The sequence below is a fragment of the Aquarana catesbeiana genome, linkage group LG04 (genome assembly GCF_042186555.1).
Source record: "Aquarana catesbeiana isolate 2022-GZ linkage group LG04, ASM4218655v1, whole genome shotgun sequence".
Classification (NCBI taxonomy): Eukaryota; Metazoa; Chordata; class Amphibia; order Anura; family Ranidae; genus Aquarana; species Aquarana catesbeiana.
In genome coordinates, this window is record NC_133327.1 from 547,154,022 (window position 1) to 547,175,713 (window position 21,692).

At 43.2% G+C, this 21,692-nt stretch overlaps 1 protein-coding gene across 2 annotated transcripts in view; it reads left to right on the forward strand.

Annotated features, from left to right (window-relative positions):
* The window catches only part of TFB1M (transcription factor B1, mitochondrial), a 117,444-nt gene that overhangs the window by 57,788 nt on the left and 37,964 nt on the right, over nucleotides 1–21,692 (forward strand). For both annotated transcript variants that reach the window (XM_073627921.1, XM_073627920.1), the window contains exons 4-5: nucleotides 17,601–17,709; nucleotides 18,806–18,957. In XM_073627921.1, the coding sequence (XP_073484022.1) occupies nucleotides 17,601–17,709; nucleotides 18,806–18,957 (261 nt within the window). The remainder of the gene's footprint in view (nucleotides 1–17,600; nucleotides 17,710–18,805; nucleotides 18,958–21,692) is intronic.

The following is a 21,692-nucleotide window of genomic DNA, read 5'->3' on the forward strand; positions in this document are numbered from 1 at the left end:
CTTCTGGATCGGGACGTGTCCGGATCCGGGCTTTCCTCCTCCTCGTTGCTATAATTAGCACACACCTGCTCTAACTCCGCCATGTGCTCTTCACCCACTGCACCGAACGAAAAGGGGCGGGCGGAGTTACACGCATGCGCAGTGTGTATAAAGCGTAACACGCGTGCGTATTACGTACGATCTGTGAGCGGAGGAAGGAGCATTGGACGCGCTGATCATAAGAACGAAGGTAAGAGACAAACTTGTGCCTATACTGCTTCTATATTGAAGCCTATATTGTAACAAGATTAGGAGAGTTTTGTCTGACATTAGGCTTTGTCTTGTGTTGTGTCTTGCAGTGAACATGGATATCTTAGTGAAAGACAATGACTTCATGTCAGTATTCATAGATATCTTAAGGGAGCTGCCCTGTCTGTGGGAGATTAACCACCCCCATTTCAAGAACCAAAGAGGAAGGCAGCACTGGTGCAATTGTGTGAAATTGTGAAGCAGGTGATCCCCACGGCAGACATCACCTATTTAAAGATCTTCATTGGTGGCCTGAGGAGCACATATCTAAGGGAGCGCAAGAAAGTCCTGGATTCACAGAGATCAGGAGCTGCTGACATCTATGTCCCCAGGATGTTGTACTACGACAGGCTGCATTTTCTGGCAGGCCAGACTGAACCCAGGTCATCCCTCTCCAGTCTTCCTTCCACGCTTCCTTCCCCCCCCGGCTGAGGCTTCTGACGCCCAACCTGGGCCTTCCAGGCCACATGTGGAGGAGCCCAGATTGAGCCAGGTATAGCATTCCTCTAAATAATTTCTGCTTGTCCAATCAATGATGTTAACTAGATGTTAGTTTGGAGTACTAATTTAGGATTGTGATTGATGAAGCAAAACATTACAACCATGTCCCTTTTTCATACACAGGGAAGTCTCAGCCAGGAGGTGGCCGGGCCGAGCCGGCTGGCTGATCTGCAGGTCCCTCCACCCCCCCTGAAAAGAGAAAGTGGCAGTAGGAGGAGTGCCCTAGAGGAGGCTACCGGAGGACTCTTTTGGAGGGCTACAGAGGTCCTGGGAGCACGACAGACCGTGGAGGAGGACATTGCTGCTGTCATTGCCTATAAAATGCAGAGGATGGAGGAGGGCCAACAAGTCATGTGTGAGGCGCTCATATTGGAGGCTCTTAACAAAGGTATGAGGGGCCAAATGACAGCTCAGACACACCTTTGCGATGGTCTTCCTCCTCCTCCTGCAGGCCCTCCTCCTCGTCCTCCCTCTCCTCCAGGTCCTCCCAGTCCTCCTCCAGGTCCTACTCCTCCTCCTGCCACATCTCCAACTGCACAGCCACAGCCGGGAATGAAGCGTGAAAGGAAGACCAGAAAGTGAGGACCCTGGATCCAGTCTGGTCGGCCAAAAGATGCAGCCTCTTGTGGTACCACAGCCTGGGGACACACATGTCATCTGCTGCTATCTGGATCTCTGTGAATTCTGGACCAGACTGCCCTCCCTTAAATATGGACTCCTCAGGCCACCAATTTTGATGTTCAAGAATTGATGTCTGCCGTGGGGGTCCCAGGCTTCGCTAATTTCTCATGTTGAGCCAGTGTTGCCTTCCTCTTTGTTTGGTTCTGATCCCTTTAATAAAGGATTTTTGTTTTGAATTATACTCTCCTATGTGTTTTACTTCAAAAAGGACAGTTTTTTTGTGAGGAGTCAGGTACATTTCAAATATACAATGTGAAATGAACAAGGGACACCAATAACAAACAATCTCCTTGAGATTAAATAATAAAAGATATCAATGGTGTCGGGGTAACTTGACACACAAAACACACACAAAAATATTCTGGAGGAAAAATAAAAATAACATTGAACAAAGATCAGCCTTTGAAAAAATACAAACATTAAATCCAAAAAAAAGGCTTAAAATCCCCAAAAAAAAAAAAAAAAAAAAATACTGTCAGATGTGACAACTAATAACAATATATTCAGGGAATCCCAATAAAAAAACAAAAATAAAACTTTGTGAGAAGTGTGTGTGAATATGAGCAGCAAAACTACTTAATTCTTGTCACATTATAAAGAAGAAGAGAGTGCGCTGTATTAAACCATTTTTAACATTGCAGCGTGACAAAAGTGCTGTATCCATTGCGAACGCTAAGTTTACCAGACCGAGCTGTTCCGTCTTGGAATTTCTTCTGAGCATGCGTGGCACTTTGTGCGTCAGAACAGGCCACACACGGTCGGAATTGACGCGATCGGATTTTGTTGTCGGAAAATTTTATCTCCTGCTCTCCAACTTTGTGTGTCGGAAAATCCGATGGAAAATGTCCGATGGAGCCCACACACGGTCGGAATTTCCGACAACACGCTCCGATCGGACATTTTCCATCGGAAAATCCGACCGTGTGTACGGGGCATTAGAAGCTTATGTCACACATCACCCACTCAAAGCCCTTTCTGACACTTTTTTTGTTTACATGAAAAAATTTTTTTTTTTTTTTGCAAGAAAATTACTTTGAACCCCCAAACAATATATATATTTTTTTTCAAAGCAAAGGCCCTACAGATTAAAATGGTGAGTATTTCATTTTTATTTCACACAGTATTTGCGCAGCGATTTTTTTTTTTTTTTTTTTTTCAAACGCTTTTTTTTGGGGAAAAAACACACTTTTTTTTTTTTTTTTTTTTTTTTTTATTTTAATGCACTAAAACACACTATATTGCCCAAATGTTTGATGAAATAAAAAAGATGATCTTAGGCCGAGTACATTGATACCAAACACGACATGCTTTAAAATTGCACACAAACCTGCAGCGGCTACAAACTACATACATTTTTAAAAACCTTTACAGGTTACCACTTTAGATTTTACAGAGGAAGTCTACTGCTAAAATTACTGCCCTCGATCTGACCTTCGTAGTGATACCTCACATGCATGGTGCAATTGCTGTTTGACGCCAGACCGACACTTGCGCTCGCCTTTGTGCGAGAGCAGGGGGGACGGGTGCTTTTGCCTTTTTTATCTCATTTTTAAACTGTTCCTTTCATATAATATATTTTTTTTATTGTTATCTCAGGGAATGTAAATATCCCCTATGATAGCAATAGGTAGTGACAGGTTTTTTTTTTTGTAAAATTGGGGTCTCTCCTCTGCCCTCAAAGCATCTGACCACACCAAGATCGGTGTGATAAAATGCTTTCCCAATTTCGCAATGGTGCTGTTTACATCCGGCGAAATCTAAGTCATGAAATGCTCATAGCTTCTGGTTTCTTAGGCCATAAAGATGATTGGAGCCATTCTGGTCTCTGATCAGCTCTATGGTCAGCTGGCGGGACCACCGGCTGCATTCTCAGGTTCCCTGTTGGGACAAGAGAGCCAGAGAAAACCATGGAAGACGGTGGGGGGGGGACATTCCCTCCCACTGCTTGTAAAAGCAGTCTAGAGGCTAATTAGCTGCTAGGATTGCTTTTACATGAAAGCCGACCGCTGGCTGAAAAGAATGATACCAAGATACCTAAACCCACAGGCATCATTCTGGTATAACCACTTAAAATCCAACAACATACCAGTACGTTGCTGGTGCTTGTTGGGCATATATTGTAATTTTTTTTTTTTTTTTTTCATGCAGACAGCCTGTGGGCTGAACGAAAAAAATAGATTGATCGGTGGGTATGCCCACCATTATATACCTCCCTTCATCCACCCACTTCTAATGATGGGCATACATGCACCAGTTTGTTTTTAACTGTGGTGGTGAAATCACCAACTACAGCGCTGGCATCACGGCTTTATGTATCGTGGGAGCAAACACTGTTGCTGTCAAGATAAATAAATCAGTGCTGCAGCTGAATGGCCTAAAAAATATATGCCGAAGCATGGGGGCATCTGCCCCAAAAGTTTAGGAGCAAATCGCTCCTCCACCCCTGCTGCCCCCATGCTTCGGCATATATGCTCTTTTTTTTAACCGTGGTAGTGAAATCACCTCCTACAGCGCTGGAGTCACGGCTTTATCTATTGTGGGAGCAAACGCTGTTGCTGTCAAGATAAATAAATCCGCGCTGCAGTTGAATGGCGTACCTGCTAAGCAAATGATGGTTAACAATAAAACAAACATTACAGTATATAACATACCTGCAAAGCAAATACAATAAAACATAGTAAAAATAAAACTGAGAGAGAACGATAGATATAGAACAATAGTGAGTGGAAAGTAGAGAGCGAGCATAAGAAGAAAAATACAACCACAACTATTTTTGGCTTTTTTTTATTTTATTTTTTTTTGTTTTTTGTGTGTTTGTTTTTTTTTTTGTTTTTTTTCACTTTTATAAAAACTAAAAAAAATATAAACTGAACGTTGCAGATTGGGGTATCTCAATGTGATGGCCATTACATCTTTCGAGACCCAGAAACCGTGTGTACGTGTGCTTATGACTGTGTGGTGCTGTACCCTATGCTAATACTCAACTAGTGTGTGATAGCGTTTGTCACCAATGCAAAGACCAGGTTGGTCAGGACAGGAGGGACAATAAAAGCGGGTGTCACGCCTAAATCCGTGCTTTCTACAGACACAACATCTTCTTTGGGGGTTTCTTTGGGTAAGGGAACCAGAGAGGACACACGGAAAATGCCTCTCATGTAGCCGGCCTACTGCATTTGCGTTGGGAAGTTGGGCCAGAGCACCGTCTGGAAACAGAAGGGCTCTGATCTCTTCCTGGAATTTAAGGAAGGATCCAGTTCGTCCTGAAGCTCTGTATAGCACATGAGCGTTCAGCAAAGCCAATTGAAATAAGTATACAGACACTTTTTTTTTTTTATACTAGCGTCTGGCCTTACAGGCAATTACGTATGGCACCAACAACTGGTTGTTGAGGTCCACCCCTCCCATATTGAGGTTATATTCGTGGACACAGAGGGGTTTCTCCACAACATCAGTCGCCTTAGTAATTTGGACAGTCGTGTCTGCGTGAAGGGAGGAAAGTACGAAAACATTCTGGTTATCCCTTCACTTCACAGTGAGCAAATTATTACATCTCAAGCAGACTCTCTCCCCCAGCCTAAGATGGGAATCTACAAGCCGCTGGGGTAAGCCCTGGTGATTAGATCGCACAGTGCCACATGCGCCAATTTGATCAAACAAGTGACTAAAAAAGTGGCACTTTAACTTTATAAAGTGTCACCCCCCTCCGAATAAGGGCGACACCGAGTCTTACCAGCGCTCCCTGTAGTCAGGGCAGTTCTCCGGCTCTACGTAACTATCTCTTCCCTCATAAACCATAAAACTATATGTATAGCCTGTAGCCCTGTCAGAGCTTATACATTTTGACCCCGTATCTGGAACGCTTGCTGGGAAGATACTGTTTGAATGACAAGCCGTCAGAAAACTTAATCAGGGACTCAACGCAGACAACTTGATGGAGAGTAAACAAGGCTGCAAAATGTTGGTTGAAGTGGTTTACGAGGGGACGAATTTTGTAGAGCCGATCAAATTCGGGGTCACCCCGAGGACGACAGAGTTCATTGTCACTGAAGTGCATGAACCGCAAGGTCTGCTCATATCGTGTCCTGGTCATGGAGGCAGAGAACACGGGCGTATGGTGAATTGTTTCAGTGGACCAATGTGACCGCAACTCACTCGTTTTAGTTACGTCCATGAAGAGGGATAGGCCCAGGAAGGTCTTCAATTCAGAGACCGTAATTGGTCTCCAATCTCTGGCAAAGGTCAGCTGGGGATTAACGGCGATGAATTGACCAGCATATAAATTGCTTTGGTCCACAATAGATCTATAGAGATTGTCAGTTGATTTTACGTCACTTGATTTTTATTCGCTGTTTTTCACTATTTCCACCTGAATTCCAGGTTGGCCAGTGAATGGGGGAAGTACGGGTGCTGCAGAAGTGGTGGGTTCCCAATTAGGATTGGCGAATGCAGCAGGAAGGGCACTATGGGCTCGACGGGCCTGTCTGTCTTCTTGGTGGCAGCGGGACACTACTCGTGCTTGCCGCCTCGCCAGCTTAAACTGCACTTATGGGACTCGCAGCGTCACCAAGTGTTACTGCAGTGCTGGATGTATGACCAGGATTTACTAGGCCGCTGGTGCTTGCCAGTTCACCAGAAGCAATAGCGGCACTAGTACTGGCCCTCTGCTCCATACGAGGGACCTGCGGTTCTTGCGCCTCAAAAACAGCAGAAGATTGGGGTCTGGTACGCCTGACCTTGGCAGGAACCACAACTCTGTCGTCAGATCTATCTGTCAGGGTGCCGCTGCTGTCTACAGGTTCATATTCTGAGCCTGAATCTGACAGATGAGTGACTTCCTCTTCACTATCTGTCATGCTCAGAAACGTGTAGGCCTCTTCACTACTGTACCTTCGATTTGACATTTTGGTCTCTAAATTTACTGGTACAGTAGTGAGACTCACAGGTAAAAAAGCTCCTGACTGTTAGCGACTGATTCAGATGCTACCAAAAAAATTGTTAGCGTTCGCAGGGATCAGGCCTGACTCTGCGAATGCTGCAGTTATGTGTGTTGTGTTTTGTAAGTAACAGTGATTGATTGATACTGCACTTGGGTGGGCTGGGCGGAGGGGCTAAACGCAGATGCTAGCAGGTATCTGGGCTGATCCCGCTAACACTGCGTTTTTGGGAACCCTAAACTGTTGGGGACGCTAATATAGTTCTGATCAGATCAGATATCGATCCGTTCAGACACTATACTACTAAGGGAGGCGTATGGTGCGTGCATGGGTGTTAGCGGTACTGGCACTGATCTGATGCTGCCTGGGGCGACGTAGACCCTATTTGACGCTAAAACCTAACTTTGATCACCCGCCGGGTGATCAGGGGGTTAAACCTTTTATTGGGTAAAATATGGCGGGTGCCCTGACGCTATAAAAATAAATCTACCTAAACTGCGTCCCCCGTGACATTTATACTGTGATCACAGGTGACGGGGTAATCAAGGGGTTAAAACTGTATTGGGGGGTTAGGGTGGGTCCCTATACCTATCTGAGCCTAATACTAATTACCCTAACACTGATTAGTGTCACTAGTACAGCGATCAAAAAAAACTGATTGCTGTGCTGGGTGGCACAGTGACAGGTGGTGAAGGGGTTAATTGGGGGGGGGGTGATCGGGGGGTGAATGTGTGCCTACGTGACCTGGTGTCAGTGTGCAACTCACTGTTCTGATGCTCTCTCCTCTCGGTCTGCAACGAAAAGACCGATTCGAGGAGAGATGACATCACTTCCCCTGTCAGTGTTTACAATTACACAGACATTGGAAGGATATAATTCGTCAGGAGCAATCACTAGGTCCAGGCCAGATTTCATTGGCCTGGGCTTGGGGATTGATCGGTTCCTGATTGATGACCAATTGTCGCGGCCGGCTTGGGGGTAGCATAATGGTGATTCGCCTGCCTCTGCCATTCTGCCGCAGTACAACTGCGGCAGGCGGTCGGCAAGCGGTTAACAATGACCTGTAGGTCTCTTCTTTTCTGCTGCTGGAGACCGCTAGCTGGGATAAGAGGTGGAGTACAGTTGGTATCACTGCATAGGACAGGAGCCAGCACTACAGGGGAGGAATCGGCTTATGCAGCTCTTGCTCCCTACTTCAGCTCCAACTTTGCAGGTAGTCCCTCTGCATTGCACTCTCTTTGATACTCTGGAATGGAGGATCAGCAAGCACAGACCGCCATCTACTTGTCGCCTGTCTGCGATCTACAGGTTGCTTACCCTTGAGTTAGGGGTTTGCTCCTGTAGGTTACAAACAGCTCATTAAGGCTGCATATAGACAGATAGATGTCCTATCAAGTACCATGGACAATTGGAAATCAGCAAATCGGTACAAAGGATAACTCCTGATTAACTTCATGGCAACATACATATGGGTAGACTCTGTCCTCATTCCTACCTCATAGGACCCCCCTATCCCATTATTTTGGGGCTGATCCAGTCCACGTGTTCTGTAACTAGCCTATTTAACTAGCCTATTTAACAACTGGGACGGATCCTATACTGCCATGGCGTTATTCAAGGAAAATTCTGGTAAGCATTTGATAACCATTTGTTCGTTTTCCCTGACTAACTCCATGGTAGCGTACAAATGGGATCTAACTAGCCCGAAGCAAGGGTGGGATTCTTTAGCCAACAAAAACTTTAATGCCAAAGATAACAGGATAAGGATGCTAGCTTCCCTCCAATGAGTCATAAAAAGTGGAGAATCATACTGTCACACATTTCTGGAGATGGCCTATAGCAAACTGGTGCTGCAGCAATTACCAGCTAGAAACTGGTGACAACATGAGTCATAACATATAGCCAACATGTCACGGATCCCAAAAACAATTCACAACATTAAACAAAACCCTGACTACAATTGCTTTCACAACCTCTTGAAAGGGATCCCACAACGTCCACACACTCCTGGTTAAGCATGTTATCATGACTTCTTTAAGAGCCATACCTTCGCCCAGATTAATCGCTGGAGATGACCTCTTTAACCACTTCAGCCCCAGAAGATTTGGCTGCTTAGTGACCAGGCCATTTTTTGCAATACGGCACTGCGTTGCTTTAACTGAAAATTGCGCGGTCATGCGACGTTGTACCCAAACACAATTTGATGTCCTTTTTTTCCCCCCACAAATGATGGTATTTGTTCATCTCTGCAGTTTTTAATTTTAGCGCTATAAACAAAAAAGAGCAACAATTTTGAAAAAAACGCAATATTTTGTACTTTTTGCTATAATAAATATACCCCTTTTTGCTTTTTAAAAAAAAAAAAAAAAATGTTTCCTCAGTTTAGGCCGATATGTATTCTTCTACATATTTTTGGTAATAGAAATCGCAATAAGCGTATATTGATTGGTTTGCGCAAAAGTTATAGCATCTACAAAATATGGGAAAGATTTATGGCATTTTTTATTATTTATTTTTTTTACTAGTAATGGCGTTGATAATCAATTTTTATCGGGACTGCGATATTATGGCGGACAGGTCAGACACTTTTGAAACATTTTTGGGACCATTGGCATTTATACAGTGATCAGTGGTTTAAAAATGCACTGATTACTGTGTAAATGTCACGGGCAGGGAAGGGGTTAACACCAGGGGATGATCAAAGGGTTAACTGTTCCCTAGGGAGTGATTCTAACTGTGGGGGGAGGGGACTGACTGAGTGAGGAGAGCAATTGTTCATACTTGGTATGAACAACAGATTGCTCTCCTCACCCCTGACAGCACAGAGATGTGTCTGTTTAAACTGAGTGGAGCGATTACAGGTGCCCGGGGGTCATCGCTACCACCGGGCAAGTGCATCGGCTCCGGCATCGCGCCGTTGGTGCGTGCGCACGCCTCCGGTGGCATGTGCCCCCTAGAGGTCAAAAGGCGAACCGACGTACAGCAGTAGTACAACTGCGACAGCTGGTTGGCAAGGGGTTAACTGGACTGAAAGTGATCCCATCTGTTGGTGCCAAGGAATCAACAGCAAATGGTAAATCTCAGTTTGGGAGTTTTGGCTCATTCTGGAGTCCAAGTCGCAGCCCCCCCCCCCCCCCCGTTGAGAAACAGGATGAGAAAGGGATCATTCACTCATGAGTGAAAAAGCCTGAGTGCCAAGCTCTACACTCTGAGAGCCAAAGATCAGCCCAAAATCCCGGTTGGTCTGTACGAAGTCCAGAATGTAGTGGACCTGAGGATTGAAACAAGAGGAAGTCGAAATTGGTTGTAACTGGACGTACTATATTAGTGCATCGTATATTTGGAGTATACATACAGTACAAACTGTATATCAGTCAATAACTGGAGGAGATGAACAAGGGTGAAGTATTGCACCCTGCAACAGATGATCACATCTGTGAGAACGGGGGACTGGGTCCTAATAACAGAGTTTGAATTAGGAGTCAAAGCCTGATGTTTGGCCCTTAGGAAAACACTACAATGGTTTTCATTGTTTTTAACAGTAATCCTAAGAAACTAAATATGGTGAGGACTGGTTGGAAAGCATACAGCTTAGGAATCCTCTCCTGATCTGTCAGAACATCCACTTCCAGGTTTACTGCCCTATTCCCCTTATAAAAAAAACTTTCCTGCTAGCAGTTTTAAAGGAGACACAAACCTAATCCCATTGAAGGGGCCTGGATGTAAAGACCACTTGTTCAATAGGGACACTGAATATGGAGTCATACTAGAAGTTTTCAATCCTTGGCATGTAGGTTGCTGAAATGTTGGAGAGATTCCTTCTTCCTGCCGAAATACAGAGCCGCAATCTTCTGTGTACTCGGTTTGCAGTCCCACCTCCTGGACGTCTCCTAGCGTTGATGTCCCGGCATTGGACCGCTGTTATGTCCATCATAGGAGCCGAGCCAAGGGGCGGGACTGGGCCTGACTGCAGGACGAGTACACAAGAGATCCGTCTCTGTCTATCCCGGCATAGACAAGGCTGCAGATGGGCACGGATCAGCCTGCAATTATGGACAAGGCTGCAGATGGGCACTGATTAGGCTGTAATGATGATCAAGGCTGCATATGGGCTCTGATTAGGCTGCAATAATGGGAAAGGCTGCAGATGGGCACTGTTCAGGTTGATGATGGGCAAGGCTGCAGATGGGCACTGATCAGGCTGCAATTATGGGCAAGGCTGTAGATGGGCATTGATTAGGCTGCAATGATGGGCAAGGCTGCAATGATGAGCAGTGGCAAGGCTGCAGATGGGCGCTGACCCTTATTTTGCTTCAAAATTCTTTATTTAAAATTTTAAGTTTTTTTTTTTTCCCTAAAACTTCCCTCTTAAAATTAAGTTGCGTGTTATACGCCGATTAAATACGGTACATAAAACTATTTTTCAGAAGTAAAACACTTATAATTGGCATGTACGTATGTATTCACCCCCTTTGTTATGAAGCCCATAAAAAGCTCTGGTGCAACCAATTACCTTCAGAAGTCACATAATTTAGTGAAATGATGTCCACCTGTGTGCAATCTAAGTGTCACATATACACATCTTTTTGAAAGGCCCCAGAGGCTGCAACACCTAAGCAAGAGGCACCACTAACCAAACACTGCCAGGAAGACCAAGGAACTCTCCAAACAAGTAAGGGACAATGTTGTTGAGAAGTACAAGTCAGGTTTAGGTTATTAAAAAATATCCAAATCTTTGATGATCCCTAGGAGCACCATCAAATCTATCATAACCAAATGGAAAGAACATGGCACAACAGCAAATCTGCCAAGAGACGGCTGCACACCAAAACTCACGGACTGGGCAAGAAGGGCATTTATCAGAGAGGCAGCACAGAGACCTAAGGTAACCCTGGAGGAGCTGCAGAGTTCCACAGCAGAGACTGGAGTATCTGTACATAGGACGATAATAAGCCGTACGCTCCATAGAGTTGGGCTTTATGGAAGAGTGGCCAGAAGAAAGCCATTACTTTCAGCAAAAAACAAAATGGCATGTTTTGAGTTTGCAAAAAAGCATGTGGGAGACTCCCAAAATGTATGGAGGAAGGTGCTCTTCTGGTCTGATGAGACTAAAATTGAACATTTTGCCCATCAAAGAAAACACTATGTCTGGCGCAAACCCAACACATCACTCAAAGAACACCATCAAACATTCCAGTGAAACGTGGTGGCAGCATCATGCTGTGGGGATGATTTTCAGCAGTCGGGACTGGGAAACTGGTCAGGGTTGAGGGAAAGATGGATGGTGCTAAATACAGGGATATTCTTGAGCAAAACCTGTACCACTCTGTGTGTGATTTGAGGCTAGGACGGAGGTTCACCTTCCAGCAGGACAATGACCCCAAACACACTGCTAAAGCGACACTTGAGTGATTTAAGGGGAAACATGTAAATGTGTTGGAATGGCCTAGTCAAAGCCCAGACCTCAATCCAATAGAAAAATCTGTGGTCAGACTTCGATTGCTGTTCACAAGCGTAAACCATCCATCTTGAAGGAGCTGGAGCAGTTTTGCAAAGAGGAATGGACAAAAATCCCAGTGGTAAGATGCGGCAAGCTCATAGAGACTTATCCAAGGCGACTTGGAGCTGTGATAGCCGCAAAAGGTGGCTTTACAAAGTATTGACTTTAGGGGGGTGAATAGTTATACACATTGACTTTTTCTGTTATTTTGTCCCATTTGTTTGCTTCACAATAAAAAAAAAAAAAAAAAATCAAAGTTGTGGGCATGTTCTGTAAATTAAATGATGCAAATCCTCAAACCGTCCATGCTACTTCTAGGTTATGAGGCAGCAAAACACGAAAAAAGGCCAAGGGGGTGAATACTTTTGCAAGGCGCTGTATGTGACCATTCACAGCAGAAGCCGATCTGCAGGTGCCAGACACTGGATGTCCGCCAACACCCACCTATAGTCGGGCAGAGATAAAGAACGGGTCTCTGCCAATGTAAACAAGGCAGAGCCTTGCTCTGACAGGGGAAAGAGATGGATTTTGTACCCCTGCAAGGCAGGAAATAAAATCCATCTCTTCCCTTAGTAAAAGGGCCTAACACCGGTTAGGCTCACAGTTAACCCTTTGGTCGCCATAGATGTTTAACCCCTTCCCAGCCAGTGTCAGTACAGTGACGGTGTATATTTTTAGCACTGATCATTGTATTCGTGTCACTGGTTCCTTAGTGTCCAATTGTCTGTCGCAATAACATAGTCCCGCTATAAGTCGCTTATCGCTACCATTATTAGTATAAAGAAAAAATAAAATAAATAAAAATTCCAGTATATATACCAGTTCGTAGACGCTACAAGTTTTGCGCAAACCCATCAATATACGCTTATTGGAATATTTTTTTTTTTTACCAAAAATATGTAGCAGAAATCAGATTGGCCCAAATTTATAAAGATGTTTTTGATTTTTTTTTTTTTTTTGATTTTTATTATTGGATGGGTTTTATAGCAGAAAGTAAAAAATATTTGTTTTTGTTTATAGTGCAAAAAATAAACACAGTGTTGATCAAATACCACCAAAAGAAAGCTTTATTTGGGCATACATTTTATTTGGTTATAGCGTTGCATGACCCGCAATTGTCAGTTAAATTTGCACAGTGCCGAATCGCAAAAAATTGCCTGGTCATGAAGGGGGGTAAATCTTCTGGAGGTCAAGTGGTAAAATTGGGCAGAATCTACATACCAGAAAGCTACCCAGCTATTGTATCACTCTTTGGGAACAGACCTGCATTTAGCAAGGCAACAATCCTGCATTTAGCAAGGCAACAATCCCAAATGCCAACCACAACAACCAATGTGAAGAGCCTATTTAAGGGTCCATAAAGTGGGGTCTGCACCTGTGGAGCAACAGCTGGCCGACCAGAAGTTTATTAAAGCCAGGTAAGAGGAGCTTCTTGCACATCTTGTTTTGTCCTACAAGGTAAGGAGGACAAAAAAACTGGACCAGAATCGGACTTTACGGGAGGGCGTTGTATGAGAAGGGACCAAGGGCAGAGTCTACCCATTCGTATGCTACCATTGAAAGTGTACATTTAGTTAGCACCAACTTGAGATCCCTACACTCCCTACAATGTTTTTGTATTAACACACACAACTGTGAAGATAAAAGTGGGTTCATTATTCTTATGGGGCATACACACGGTCGGACTTTTCGTCTACAAAAGTCCGACGGACCAAAGCCGGCTGACAATCCAATCGTGTGTGGGCTTCCCAGGACTTTCAGCGCACTTTTCCAGCCACAAATCTGACGGACTTTAGATTTGAAACATGCTTCAAATCTTTACGTCGTAACTACACCAGACCCAGAAATCCGCTCATCTGTATGCTAGTCCGACGGACAAAAACCCACGCTAGGGCAGCTATTGGCTACTGGCTAGCAACTTCCTTATTTTAGTCCGGTGTACGTCATCGCGTACAAATCCGTCTGACTTTTGTGTGATCGTATGTAGGCAAGTCCATTCGTTAGAAAGTCTGCCGCAAGTCCGCCAAAAGTCAGTTGAAAGTCTGTCGGACGGGCTGTCGGACTTTTGTAGCCGAAAAGTCCGACCATGTGTACGCGGCATTAGTCTTGTCTCTCATATACAGTGGGGCCCATGGAATTTGGGGTAGTGTGCAGGAATTTATCATGTGATCAAACAGTAAAAAAACACTGGTATAAAAATCAGTTTAAGTGGCCCCATGGGTTGGTCATAAAGTCTGTAAAATAAAAAGAACAGAAAATGGTATGTACCATACCAACCAATTAGAGCACAGCTCACAGGGCTACAAAATTTAAGCTGACAAGTGTTCCAGTGTTTCTAAGTCCTCACTGAAGTGTAGATTATATGCAGATGGTTATATTTCAAGTTTAGCAGCCTTAAGATATTACATGTTCACACCAGGATTGCACAGGAGCATGGGGGTTCGAACTAATGCATTCCCGTGCAATTCTTGCGTGTTCCCCTGTGGTGCGTTTTTTTGATAGCTTATTCATTTGAATAGGCTGCAAGACACACTGGACCACACAAAGTAGTGCTTTTAAAAACAAACTTCACCAAACCGCATTTTCTCTGGGTACCATGAGATTTGGTGCCTGCAAATGCACTGCACTTGGGGTGACGTTAACAATACATTGGCACCCACATGCAGATCGCAAGGACGGTGCATTAGAATGCGATGTTGGAAACGTGCACAGAATGCAAGTTTCCTGCGCCATGTTCTGGTGTGAACTGAGCATAATGCCGCGTACACACGATCGGACTTTACGGCATACTGGTCCGGCGTACCGGATTTCGTCGGACAATTGGATCGTGTGTGTGTGGGCTCCAGCGGACTTTGTTTTCTCAAAAATTTGACGGACTTAGATTTGAAACATGTTTCAAATCTATCCGACGGACTTGAGTCCTGTCGAAAAGTCCGCTCGTCTGTATGCTAGTCCGACGAACAAAAACCGACGCTAGGGCAGCTATTGGCTACTGGCTATGAACTTCCTTGTTTTAGTCCGGTCGTATGTCATCATGTACGAATCCGTCGGACTTTGGTTGATCGTGTGTAGGCAATTCCGTTCATTCGGCAAGTCCGTCAAAGTCCGCCGGGCAAAGTATGCCGTAAAGTACGGTCGTGTGTACGCGGCATAAGTGTTTAAAATGTAGAACAAAGACCAAAAGTACCAATGGAGATCCTTGATTTTATCAGGAATGCTACATTTCTTTTTTGGCTACAGTTAAAGTTAAATATGTATTCGTAGCATAGGCATTGACTAAAAGGCGCTCAGACTTATGCCGCGTACACACGGACTTTTCGATGGACTAGGTGCGGTGGACTTTTCAACAGACTTTACGTCGGACTTTCTGACGGACTTTCGAATGAACGGGCTTGCCTACACACAATCAACGAAAGTCCAACGGATTCGTACGTGATGACGTACGACCGGACTAAAATAAGGAAGTTCACAGCCAGTAGCCAATAGCTGCCCTAGCGTCGGTTTTTGTCTGTCGGACTAGCATACAGACGAGCGGACTTTACGACCGGACTCGAGTCCGTCAAAGATTTGAAAGATGTTTCATTTCTAGGTCCGTCGAACTTTTGGGGAAAAAAAGTCAGCTGGAGCTCACATATGATCTAATTATCCGACGGAGTCCGGTCTGCCGGACCAAGTCTGCCGTAAAGTCCGCTCGTGTGTACGCGGCATCAGATAAATTATTAGAAATTATAAAGTCAGTCCAGCCAAAACCTTTTTTTATAAGTAAAAACAGTGCTCATTAAAAATAAACAAAATGTACTCTTATTGCTCATGCGCACACAGGACCTTTTTTCAGCTGCTTTTAGGGGCATCTTTTTTTTTTTTTTTTACTGCCTCGGAACTCTCCTTCATGTTAGCCTATGTGTCCATGCACACATAAACTTTCAGAGGAGTTTGGAGGCATAAGCGTTTAGGGCAGAAAAAACAAAACAAAAAAGGCTGCCTGTGCATTCAGGAGCAGAGGCAGTTTGGCTGTAAAAACACAAAATGCCAAAAAACGCAGCAAAACACAGCTTAAGCTGTAACAAGCTTTTAGCCTCGTTTGGCGTTTTTAGGTGTTACATTTTAGGGAGTGTTTTTACTGTAAAAATGATTAAAATTGTTAACGCGGGAAAACGCAGCTTAATGCTATTCAAAAAAACGCATCTAAAAGTGCTGCTTTTTCCTGACAGCAGCGCTGACATTTTTAAACCTCCTTCCAAGGGATTTATAATCATCATCCCTAATACCCCCCCTAGTGGCAGGAATTAAGATTGCATTCATTGCTTGGTTAATAACTCCTATCCAGTATATAAAATACTAATTAATACATTCTTTATAAAATGACCACAAATGCTAAAAATCCTAAACCTACATAAAATATTAACCTTTTAAAAATCTGCTATAAAACAGTTTTAAATCAACTTCAATATTTAGTCCATGTGGGTGCAGGCAGTTAAAGCGGTTCTAAAGCCTTAAGGTTTTTCACCTTATTGCATTGTATGCATTAAGGTGAAAAACCTGCTGTGCTGCAGCTGCCTCCCAGACCCCCCCTTCTTCATTACCTGAGCATATGCGATCCAGCGATGTGCACGAGCGCATCGCTGTCTCTCTCCTTATTGGACAGATTAATACAAGCAAGAGTGATTGGCTCCCGCTGCTGTCAATCAAATCAGGTGACACCAGAGAGGGGGCGGGCTGAGTCCTGCTGTCTGTGTCAATGGCCACAGTAGTGGGACTTGGGAACCAACACGCAGCTTTCCCTGGGGGCACCCGATGAAAAGGAAGAGCCTGGAGCGCTGGTGGGGGACCCCAGAAAAAGAGGATCAGGGCTGCTCTGTGCAAAACCATTGCACAGAGCAGGTGAGTATAGGCATGTTTTGTTTTTATTAAAAAAAAAAAAAAACAAAGCTTTACAACCATTTTAAGTTCATAGATCCAGAATGTTTCATTTTTGAGCTTTCCCTAATGCTATTAGATCCCCTCCAAAATGCCCAAACACATTAACTATGCCACAAAATTATAGTGGGGGGGGGGGGTTGTGGATCTCTGTGCTATGTACATTCCTAAAATGTTGAGGCCCTTTCTAATATTTTCAACGTGTTCACTTAACCTAATATGTAATTTTCTCTTCATCTGGCCTACATACTGGAGGCCACACGAGCACTCCAGCAGGGAAGTAACAAACAAGGCGTTGGATGTAATAAGGTGCTTAATCTGATATTCTTCTCCTGTCGCATTCTACTTAAACCCACTAATCCTTCTTACAGTATTTCCTTTGGATTTACACATGTTGCATTTTTTACAAGGATAAAAACCCTTCATGGATGTCCTACGATTTGATTCTTATTATTTATTTTTTTTTTTTATTTGGGGGAATAAGGGGTCCCGATTATTCTATTCTTTATGCAGTATGGGACAATTATTTTCTTGTGAAAAAAAACAAAATGGCTTTTTATGGTGATATATATATATATATATATATATATATATATATATATATATATATATATATATATATATATACATACACAGACACACACACACACACACACACACCAGTACTGGATTGTTTAGTATAGTCCGAATTCTATCCAAAACATCTAGTATGTATTATTACTCTTGTTGTTCTAAGGATTTACTTTTGTGGTCTGAAAATCCACTTCTTTCTTTTAAAGATGTTAAATGAAGCATCTTTTGGGAAACTGAAATTTGTTCATGGTGATATACTTACATACCGAATGGACAGATCATTTCCGAAGCATTTAAGGAAGGAATGGGAAGATGGTAAGTTAGTATATTAAGGTATGCACAATGCAGCTTTGTTTAAACCATTAGGTCCTTACTATAAAAGGATATTTTTGTGAGTATATATTGTGTGTGTAGATATATATATAGAGAGAGAGAGCGATAGCACACACACTGTAATGCCTATACAGTCTTCAAAAATAATCAGATATAAAATTGACTTCAAAACTTTATGGTTTACATTTTAAAAAAATGATGTTGCAAGCATGTGAGTTACAGTTGCACGTAACACGTATACAGATCAGGAATGGGGGAGATTCACTAAAACTGGTGCATACAGAATCTAGTGTAGCCAGTGTAGAGGGGGGATCTGGGGTCTCCAGATCCCTCCTCTACCCTGGCTACAATAGATTCAAGTTTAGAATAACCTAGAAACTGGTTACTTTTCCCAGCTGCACCACATTCTGTGTGTACCAGTTTTAGTAAATCTCTGTATTAGTAAATTATTAGTGAAGCAGGCATGTGTCCTACAAATTCATGTGGAGTGTGAATTTTAGTGATTGGTCCAATTTAATTATTCAGCAGCTACTAGGCAGATAAATTAGTTTTGTCCTTTAAATCTTATGTAAATCCTAACAATGAAGTTTTTTTTTATTGCTCTCTTTGGGTCTGTTAACTGTACCATTTGAAAGGGTTTTGTTATAACTGTTTAATAGGTGTAAAGAATACCTGTCGATCCTGCCAGATATCTAACATGCTGATAAGTTCCTGCCCTCTCTGCCTGTGCCAACTGTTATCAGTTACATATTCATAGCCATCTCGGTAGACTACAAAACAGCCCTTCTATGTTATAGAGAAGAGGACAGGGGAGATTTCTGTAGTCATGTCCTAGAGTGAAAACTGCCTTTTCCATGGATGAAGTACAGGGAGTGAGGTTGTCAACCTATGACTGGAATTGTGTGGCTCAAAGGATCAACAGGTAAAAATAATTAAAAAAAAAAAAAGCCTGAAAAAAAAAGAAAACAAATGCAATCACCATATCTAGGGATTGGTAGTCTGTGATATGTTTTTTGTTCTTGATTTTAGATAAATTTGAACTAAAACAATTATCTTTGCATTTTTTTCATACTTACAGATCCACCAAATGTACATATTATTGGTAATCTCCCGTTTAATGTCTCAACACCTTTGATTATTAAGTGGTTTGAATCAATTTCAGAAAGAACTGGGCCATTTTATTATGGCAGAACACAGATGACATTGACTTTCCAGCATGAAGTTGCAGAGGTATGGGTCTTTCCAATGTATTTTTTTTTTTTTGTTTTTATATTGGGAACAGTCAGAATTCTGCTTGTACCTCATTCCATTGTATTGTATTTCATTTTAACCACTTGAAGACCAGGTCAGTTCTGGCACTTTTTGTTTACATGTAACAATCAGTATTTTTTGCTTTCATGCTTGTACACTGCTTCCTTATATTCTTTTGTTTTGTGGCTTTTTGAGTATGTTGTGTTTTGTTTTTTTCAGTTTTACCACTAAATGTATTGTTTTTGTAATTTCCTTAGTGTGAAAGATAATGAAATGTGCAGCCATGGGTACTGAAAAGCAATTCTCCCCTAACCTTAATTAATCTAGGGCCCCTTTCATACTGGGGCGGTTTGCAGGTGCTATTGCGCTAAAAATAGCACCTGCAAACCGACCAGAAATTGCCGCTGCTTTGTCTCCAGTGTGAAAGCCCCGAGGGCTTTCACACTGGAGCGGTGCGCTGGCAGGACGGGAAAAAAAAGTCAGCCAGCAGCATCTTTGGAGCGGGGCAGGAGCGGTGTATAACACCGCTCCTGCCCCGCTCCTGCCCATTGAAATCAATGGGGCAGCGTGGCTATACCGCTAGTAAAGCGCCTCTGCAGAGGCGCTTTGCGGTGGTTTTTAACCCTTTCTCGGCCGCTAGCGGGGGCGGTTTTACCCCAGTAAATACCGACGGAAAAGTGCCGCTAACAATATCAGCGCTTTGATGCCGCCCCCGCCCCAGTGTGAAAGGGGCCTTAGAGAATAATTAAAGCTGAGTACAGTCAGGACTGGCTGAGACAGCCCTGTCCAATATCACTTTGAACCAATTAAATACTGTACTTACAGCTAAGTTGTCTAAAGAGATGTTTGTTGAGCCACACCATGTTGTACTCAAAATTTAATTTTTGGAAGGCAACCAGAAAAAAGCTGCCGGCTTGTCAATATGGACATGATTACAATGCCATTCCTAAGGCTTTGAACTTGAAATGAATTATAGGCAGAGCCACACTTAAAGATGAAAAAAGAAGCCATGTTTGCTTCAGCTGAAGTCATTGTACATTAAACAACAATAAGAATTCAGAGTATTGGGCCTGAAATTGTAGATTGTCCTCTAAACGAATGAAAAAGTATCACCAGTGTATTTTTTTTTTTTTTTCGCTGTAATACATCATTCAGTTATTATTGGAGAAAAGAATCATTGGTGTAGTGGAGGTCAGAAGGAAGAACCAAAGAAACTGCAGCAGACCCATAAGATCGACACTCCCAGAAGTGTTGGTTTCCCTGTGGACTTCAGTCAGGGATCTCTCAGAAATGGAGCAGCATTCTGGTGGTGCAGGCAGTGTTCATTAGATGGTGCTTACGATCATTGTGTAATTATATTACACAGAATGCAACAAGTTTCATTGGAGCTGTGTGGATGTTTGTCACATTTGTTCAGTGATCTTTTTATACATAGAACAATACATGTTTTTTATGTGTTCCCATTTGCATATAGTTTTAAATGATTCCTAACCTTCATACTTATTTCTTTGGAGCAGGATTATGCACAGGACGAATAGTCAGTGTTTATTATTCAGAATAACTTGCAAGGGGCACGATTGGATTAAAAGTGCATTTACCTACAATGTGCCACTGTAGCCTTGATAATCTCTAACCATTTGTTAGAACAGACAGTGTGCATATCTAGTTTACAATTGACAATGAGATCTACCAGCGCAGTACAGACAGGGTTAAACTGCTATTGCTACTAACTGCTACCATTATTTGTACAATCCAGTGGGCTGAACAAAAAAAAAACTGACAGCTTGGGTCAGAGCTGCTTTATGAACAATCTGATGTTAGTACAGGAATCTCCCCTGCTGTTCTATTGTGTTCTGACAGAGGGCGAACCCCCCCGCTGATAGGGAGTTGATTAGCGGATTAGCATTTTTCGGTCATGCCCCTTCCGGCTGTAGTACACACTGGCTGAATGTCGGGCAGTTTCTACTGAACCGGCCAAAGCAGCCTAACATGCGGGGCCCGTGTGTGCTAGGCTTTACTCCCTAAATATGGGTGTAATATGTTGCTAAATGTGGCATTAGCCTTTAAAGTAAATGCACTTCCCAGCCACATCCTTAAAGTTACATAGAAAGGGAAAGCTAAGTAGGATTTTTTTTCAACAAATGAAAGGGTAAGCAACTTTAAAAAAAATATTTTTTAAGTTATGCTATGTGAATGGGAACGTGTAACAAATTTAGGTGTTATCCCAATTTGGTTGCAAAGGTGGAAATGCACTTTAAAGCGGAGTTCCAACTGTAAAAATTTTTTTGGGATGAATATCTTATGTTTCAAACTCATTTATAGCACTCACGTTTCTTTGCTGAATCGCCGCTCAATTGCTGATTTCATAGAGGAATATATCCTATATTCCTCTTTATTGGCAATTTCCATATTGCTTGTGGGCATGTGAAGCCCACAAGCACTATCTTCTGGGATCAGGTGCAGCTGAGCGATCAGCATGCACCGCCCGTTCTCACGCATGTGCAGGAGGTATGGCTCGCAGCGCCGTACACTTCTGACGTTGCCATCACAACGGGTGGCATAGTCAGAAGTGCCTGCCCCGTTATGATGGCAACGAAGCCCTCGGCGCTGCCCACTGACTCCTGGGAAATGATGACAAACATCTCCCGGAAGCACTAGCAACCACAGGAGCTGAGGGAAATGACGTCAGGCGCCGTGGAGAGGAAGTGGAAGAA